Genomic DNA, 8,516 nt, shown 5'->3' on the forward strand with positions numbered 1-8,516 from the left:
GAATTTTTTAAAATTGGAAATGTTGACATTCAATTCAGAATCAGTAACCAAAAAAAATCCCAGAAAACGAATTTGCTAAAATTTTGGATGTGAAGAAAAATATATAGCTGAAAGGATACATGTCAAGCAGAGAGAGAGAGAGAGAGAGAGAGAGGGGAGAGAGAGAGGGAGAGAAGGGAGGAGAGAGAGAGAGAGAGAGAAAGAGAGAGAGAGAGAGAGAGAGAGAGAGAGAGAGAGAGAGAGAGAGAGAGAGAGAGAGAGAGAGAGAGAGAGAGAGAGAGAGAGAGAGAGATGCAACAATCAATGAGAAATGTCATAAAACGTGTGGACTGCTATATCGAATATGATGGACAACATTTCGAACAATTTATATGTTAATAAATGTTTCATAGACAAATAGTTTATTTATATAGTTTTTTAATTTCTTCCACTCCTTCCAATTCAAATTCAGAAATACTTAAAATACAGTTTATTATTTTAATACTACAAATATCGATTCTTGTAAACGATATATAATATCAATTTTTCACTACGACATGTGTGATTTTAATTTCTACCGATTCCTACTACATAAATATGCAAAAATATATAAATAGAATATCTATCAAAAAAACAATGGTGACCTTCATAACTTGAAAAGAGTAAAAAATTGTTTTACATGTACTTGGAATTAAAAACTATGCAAATTTTTCTTGTTAAACTTTCTTGTGATTTCAATTGTTATGAGATATTCGCTCGGATTACATTTATGGATAGATGTTGTGTGTGTGTGTATTATGTATATATATATATATATATATATATATATATATATATATATATATATATACATAATACACACACACAACATCTATATATATACTATATATTAAAATATTTTTATACTATTATACACATAAAAATAAATATGTGCGCGCGTATATAAATAAATGTACACACATACATACACACAAGCGTGTGTATACATAAATATACAATATATAGGTTTTCTATATTCTATACCTTTCTTTCTAAATTTGTATATCTTCAATAAACTCTTATAAAACTATTTCAGCTCTCTTATTTTCTTTTTTCTTTTTCTTTTCTATTTTCTTTCTCATCCTTTTTCTTTTCCTTTTTTCTATATTTCTACTTTTTTTTCTCTATTTTCTTTTTCGTACCTGCTTGCTCTCTATCTCTCTTTCTCTATATCTGTTCTCTTCTTTCTTTTTTCTGTCCTTTTTTTCTTCTCCCTTGCTATTTTTCTTTTCATTACTTTTAAATTTTCTTTTTTTTTACTGTCTTTCATCTCGTCCATTTTTCTCTTTTTCTTTCTTTCTTTTTCTCTTTCCGTCATCTTTTCACCTTTTTCACCTTTTCTCCTTATCTAATGTTACCTTATCTCCTCTTTCTTTTCCTCTTTCTTACTTTTTCTTCTTTTTTTCTGCTTATATTTTTTTGGCACATGAATTCACTTTATGTTATATTTAAAATCATTTAATAATTATTCTACACTTTTTAATCGAGAAACATTATAAATAATAAATATTTTATATCTATCTGTTATTAACTGCATAATATTGCTTAGTATATGCAACATTTATACACGTTTTATATTATAAATAATATTTTGTACAAAATATTATTTATAATATAAAACGTGTATAAATGTTGCATATATTAAGCAATATTATGCAGTTAATAACAGACAGATATATATATATATATATATATAAATTACACATAGAAAAATTAATAAAAATTGCAGAAAAACTTTATATTGCTTATATATCTCTATTATGAAATTTATACAGCTAAAAATATTTTATATCAATATTTATATCAATTTCTATATTAATATTTCAATATTTGTTTATTTATTAGAAATTTGTTGCAATAAAAACTAATAGATTTTCCAAAATGCTGCTAATCTCTTTTTGATAAGAAAGTTTCTAAGAAAAATTTATACATCATATATCTTTTACAAATATAGATACATTTCCATGAAATATTTGTAGAAAGATAGGAAACATTTTTTTCTCGCCGAAAATTATTTAATTTAAAAATATTATATAATTTAGGGTAATTATTTATTTATACGGACCACCTCTCGATTTCAATAATTTTCACATATGTTATCAAGATCATCACTCTGAGTAATGTTGTGAAGGTTTTAGTCGGCGGTCATTGTTTATTAAAAAGATATAAATAAAAGAAGTTTCATAAGTTCATTGATACATTTATCGAAAGAAAGGTCAATTTACATAATTTCACATAGATTTGTAACTTTCTAGCAAAGTGAAGTGTATTCCGCATCACAAACACGGATTAGGTTAGGTTATATCTTCTGAAAGTGGTGCCCTCCGCAGGGGGAGCTGTATCTACGCATGTACTTCCTAAGATGAAGCAAAATTTACTCTTAATAGAGGTCAAAATTAAGTGAACTTTACTTCATCTTGGAAAGTACATGCGTGGACAGTGTGTTCCGCCCCCCTATGGGGGGCTCCACTTTCAGAAGATATAACCTAACCCAACCCGTGTTTGTGATGCGGAATATACTTCACTTTGCATAGAAAGTTACAAATGTTATATTTTTCGTGCACACATAGTTTAATAACTCATCCTATTTTATTGTTAAAGCGAGAAATTCGTAGAAGTTTATGTTAACTGTACAATAATCTGTTTTGTACTAACTCACCTTTTCTTAAATATTTTTAAAGTCATAAGAAATATCAAAAACATAGAAGCCTATCATTGTTCCACTATCTGATTTCAATATAAGAAAGATAAACAATGTCAAACGACAACATAGTTTATATACGATGTCATAAAATTACCCATATAGCATCTATGTCCAAAAGACATTCACAAGACATCCTGAAAATGTCTAATCGCCCAAAGATATCTTCTGGATACCTTCTGGACATCTTTTGCATATGCATTCTATGTGGGTACATATTATTCATTAGACATTTTTTGTTTATAACTTTTTAATAAACAATGACCGCCGACTAAAACCTTCACAACATTACTCAGAGTGATGATCTTGATAACATATGTGAAAATTATTGAAATTGGGAGATGGTTCGTATAAGCAAATAATTACCAAATCATTCCGTATTTTTTCTTAAGCAGTGTATATTCCTTAAAAATATAATTTTATTTTGATGATTAAAACATTAATATTCTAGTTACTTTGTATTTAAAAATGTGATATTTATATCTTGTAAAAATATAATAAATTTGCAGTAAATATAAATTCCTTGAAATACATTACATAATTTCGATGATGATTCAAATACAAATTCGATTTTTACAAATGAAAATAAGTAAAAAATATCATTCATATATATTTTCCAATTTTGCAAATAGTTTATTTTAATATTAAACTATATGTTCCCATTTTTTCATTATGTTATACTATTATATTTTTAAAGCTGTATAATATCGAGACATGAAAATATAAAATAGTTAAAATAATGTAATATATTACAATTAGAATTGTGATATTGCACAAACTGCTCGAAATAATGTGCCTTTCTTCTAATTTTTATAATTTTGTATACAATGTTATCACAGAGATAAAGAGCTATGATTCTCCAATGGACTTAATAAATTAAGATATAATATCTCTCGACTAACTATATTTAGTTTGAAAAGTATAGCGTTTCCAACGCCAATACCATCCTATTTCAATCTGATTAAAGCCTGTGTTGAGAATCGATAATCCGATAAAAAACGTTGTGTGAATCAAAGCCCATAATTGGAAGATCGGAGAAATAATGAGTAACAGTATTGCCATACCTGAAAATGATGAAAAAATTTATTTTTAATAAAAAGATTAATATAACTAACAATTTATTTAATAATATAACTAACAATTTATTTTTAATAAAAGAAATTATTTTTTATTATTCTTTCCTAATGGTGAAAAAAAATCTGGATACATTCCAGAAAATGTACCTGTTAATATACTCCAGAATCCTAATGCTGCTTGTAATGGTAACGTTTTCATTACCGTTACCGGCCAAATTTCAAAGGGAAATGCTTTTTGTTCATAAAATTGCTTCAATATTCTTTCCTTGACGGACCATCTATCCTCCAGCCATTTTCTCAAAGTCATATCGTGTATTGGTATATCTGCGGATGATATTCGTCTTATATGAAAGTATACCTCGTCCGGGAATTTACCCCTGATTAAGTCGATCTCAGATTGTGGTATGCGGTCCGGATATGCTATTGTTAAGTCGTAAACAGCATCGAGATAATTCGCTCGCTGAAGATGTTGGACTAAATAAGTGAAGCCCGTAGTTTTCGGATGCAGAGTGTATATATACTGTGATAAATGACGCTGTACAGCATATTTGTTCGACTTCTCCTTATTGTTCTTTGTCAAATCAGTGCCCTCGGGAAATATCAGCAACTGCGAGCGGTTATCTAACGCGATCAAGTAATCGAGAGTACGTGATAATCGCCCTTGATCTTCTTTCCAACGTCGCGTTATGTAAAGGAAACCATTTATTTGCATCATCCATCCTGTTAGAGATGCATAAAACGATTATATATATATATATATATACAGGATGAGTAAAAAGTCTCGGACCAGTGAAATATCCCAAAACAAAACGTTTTAAAAAAAAATGTTTCATATTAAAGTTGTGGTTCAAAAAGATCTATTTACCGATTTTATCAGTTTCATCTTGGGAGATGTCTCCAAGATTAATTAAAGGTCAAGTTGAATTTTTTAAATGGAACTTCACATTTTCATTGTACATTCTTGTAGCTTATTTCGAGAGCTTTCCAAAATACTATAATAAAGTATTTTTTTTATTAAATACTTTTCAGGTAATGCGGCTTGAAGTAATTTTTTAATTTTACATAAACTATAAAATATCTCGTAAAATATTCGATGATCTTACTAAATACTTTTACGCATAAGATAATGAGAGGAATCAACTGATGTAAAGAAAACTCATAGTTGTTTTTAAGAAAAAAATATGTAATTGCAAGTACATAATTTTTCTTAAAAACAACTATGTGTTTTCTTTACATCAGTTGATTCTTCTCATTATTTTATTCGTAAAAATATTCGGATAAGATAATCGAAAAATGAATATTTTACGAGATATTTTATAGTTTATGTAAAATTAAGAAATTATTTCAAGTCGCATCACTCGAAAAGTACTTAATAAAAAAATACTTTATTATAGTGTTTTCGAAAACTCAAGATAAGCTATAAGAATGTACAATAACAAATGAAGGGTTCCATTTAAAAAATTCAACTTGATCTTTTCCTGATTTTGGCGACGCCTCCCAAGATCAAACTGATAAAATCAATAAATAGATTTTTTTAAATCCTATAACTTTTATGAAACAGTTTTTTTCTAAAATGTCTTGTTTTCGAGATACTGATCCAATATATATATATATATATATATATATATATATATATATATATATATATATATACTCATATATATATACAGAGTGTCTGATAACTTTTTGCAATACCGAAGTGTGAAGGTATAACAATTACATATTTGTTCTTAAAAATAATTGTATGTTTTCTTTACACCAATTGATTACTCTCATTATTCAGGTGTCCCCCTCTGAACCCTACAATTTTTGTATGAAACATTTTTTTCCATCTTACTTTTCGAGCTTACTTTACGAGATATTTGCGTGCGTCGATTAAAATGACTCACCCTGTATATATTTCTAATACGATTTCAAAAGAGAAAGAAGAATATTAAATTAGAATATTGGAATATTAAAATTAGAATGTGTCAAATTGATTATTAAAATTTAATTATTTTATTAATTATGTTAATCATTTATATTATATAGATTACAATTACGATATAACATTACATTTATGACTGGAAAATTACAAATACCGACTTATCGAGATATTTATGCCATAATATCTATAATATTTAGTTTATAATTTTTAGTTTAGATAATGCTGCATTTTTTGTTATATTTTTTTGTTACAACACGATAGCACTTCATGATTTGAGTTTTGCTGTTTTTGTGCTGTTGATTTCGGTAGACTCTGCTTAATATTTGCTCCATATTTGTTGTCACATTGTAATTCTTGATAATGCTCGACTTTTGTTATATATTTGCTTTCACACTATGCCAACAGCTTATATTAGTAGAAAGTAAGCCATTGTTTTAATAGAAAATAAGCAATGCGGACGGAGTGGATAGGAATCTACTAAATCATGGTTGCATTTGCTGTCATATTGCCAATATGCTGTTGGCATTTTGTTATGTGGGATACTTTATCTTTTTGTTTATATATTAAAAATCACTATCGAGAAAAAATATGACATAAAATCGCTATTTAAATTTTAAAAAAACATGAAAATATGTTCTTAATTATAAAAAAGTTTTAAATTAATTTTTTCTTCGGAAATAAAGTAATATGAAAATACATTATTCTATATTTATTTTTTCATATAAAATCATTATCTTCCCATCATTGTTTCAGCAATTAAATATGATACAATATATAGGATAAATTAAAACATATTACCAGGACCAGGAATATGTCGTAGAGGATCCTTTAAAATAAATTTCAATTTATGACAGGCTACATTGGGCATACACGCTTGGTACATTGCCGCCCATAAGAAATTCCAATCTACCCTTGTTCTGTGATTCATCACGAGGACGGCCGATTCATCAGGAGATATATGATCGCCAGACACAAAAATTTTTACACCAAGCACGTTCATCAAAGCCTATAAAAAACATTTAAGATTCTATAAATTTAAGACTCTAAGCGACTATATCGAGAATGAAACTAAATATTATTATATATGATTTTGCAATACGACTTGTGATATTATTAATTAATAGATCTACTTACAGTAGGATAAAATTCCCAACATGAAAATAGGAGCTCTGCACATTTTCGAAATCTTGACGGACTAAATAACAACAATGGTAGAAGTGGACAGGCAATGAATAAAAATCCTGCTGCTATACTACCGTAACACAAAGAACAATATAATACACCACGTAAAATACCGCGCATTACAGTCTTGAAATCCTGAAAATATGCAATTTATATTTATGCATATTTTTAATAATATATGCAATATATATTTTATATATTTGAGTATAATAAAATTTTCAATTGATTTCATGTATAATTCGCCACTTGCATTTTGCTTAGAACACTTAATGCAGTTGCTTAGAATACTTATTGTTCGAGAACAATTATTAACAATTACACAAGAACGCTAAAAAATAATATTAAATATCTCACATTTGATCCGTACAAAGAAATATGGAAATTCAAATTGATTTTTCATATTCTTCTAGAATAGCAAAAAAATCGTATTAAAGTGTGATATTTGGAAACTCACTTTCACATGTGCACTGTGTAATGGAAGCACTTTTTATGAACATTGAATCTCTACTGTTTCCTTGGAAAAAACTGGTTTTTATTGGCTTCCTCCTGATTTTATTACACAAGGGTTTCTCTCTGTTCTACCCCTTTTACCCTCACTCTCTGTCTGGTCTTTATCAGGTTGAGTTAGTAGATGCTGTGTTGGACCATTATTGATTTGTTGAGGAGGGCGTCTCAAAAAGATTGAAGATTTTAATTGGCTCTTCATCTAACAATAAACTATTTTGTATACATATCATATTATTGATATTTTTATTCTGCTAGGTTTTTTAAGATTTAGTTTTAGCACAATATTTATCAAGAAATACAATACTGTCTCGCATTAAGTATAGCAAAAAAGCTACGCGCAACAACAGCGAGATGGAAGCGCATATCTATACGCGAGCGTATTTCATTTATGTATCTTATTTTTTATCATAATAATGAATTTTAATAACGGTTAAATCAATTATAAGCTTATAATAAATTTAATCAATAGCTTGAGTTTGTTATATATAACGAAAATATTTTTATTTTATTCTACATGCTCTATAAACAGATACTTTTATTATATAAAATCTTAATGAATTAAAATATCTACTAAGAAACCTGGTCATTGTTCTCATTATTATTAAAAAAATTATTTTTAAAAAAAGTTAAAAAAATGAAAATTATAATTAAATCAAGCGACGTTGTAGCGTCGCGACGCCAAGTACATAAAAAACTGGATCCGAGCATTGAGAGTCACTGTTCTCGACGCGACGCTACAAAGTAGCTTAGCCAGAATTTTACGTCAAATAAACTTTCGATTAAAATATCTCAGAAACTAAAGTCGTAATCAAAAATCTAACGCCACTTTTATTATATGTATAATGTGAATATAAGCTTTCTATTGACCAGTTTGAATAAAATTGGTGCAGTCAATCCCAAGAAATGATGACCACAAGTTAGAATTGTGACATTTTTCATTTTTCTCCATAATAAGGTTTAGACTCACGAACATATCTTCGCACGCACACATTCAAAGCGATTTTGTCCCTCAAGCGGCGTTCACACCGCGCATATATGATTATTCGCTTTGGTGTGCAAAAATGCTTTAAGAGACAAAACCATTTATGTACATGTGCGTGCATAC

At 28.0% G+C, this 8,516-nt stretch overlaps 1 protein-coding gene across 1 annotated transcript; it reads right to left on the reverse strand.

Annotated features, from left to right (window-relative positions):
* Nucleotides 1-1,679: 1,679 nt before the first annotated feature.
* On the reverse strand, nucleotides 1,680-7,789 carry LOC145974656 (lysocardiolipin acyltransferase 1). The gene is made up of 5 exons (XM_083104635.1): nucleotides 7,359-7,789; nucleotides 6,857-7,039; nucleotides 6,521-6,728; nucleotides 3,943-4,515; nucleotides 1,680-3,783 (listed from the first exon to the last, which is right to left on the reverse strand). The coding sequence occupies exons 2-5, from the start codon at nucleotides 7,022-7,024 to the stop codon at nucleotides 3,617-3,619; spliced, it is 1,116 nt and encodes a 371-aa protein (XP_082960761.1). The 5' UTR covers nucleotides 7,025-7,039; nucleotides 7,359-7,789; the 3' UTR covers nucleotides 1,680-3,616.
* Nucleotides 7,790-8,516: the final 727 nt, after the last annotated feature.

This window comes from Camponotus vicinus, unplaced genomic scaffold (assembly GCF_025532165.1).
Source record: "Camponotus vicinus isolate PSW18456_S1 unplaced genomic scaffold, iyCamVici1.0 SCAF_7, whole genome shotgun sequence".
Lineage (NCBI taxonomy): Eukaryota > Metazoa > Arthropoda > Insecta > Hymenoptera > Formicidae > Camponotus > Camponotus vicinus.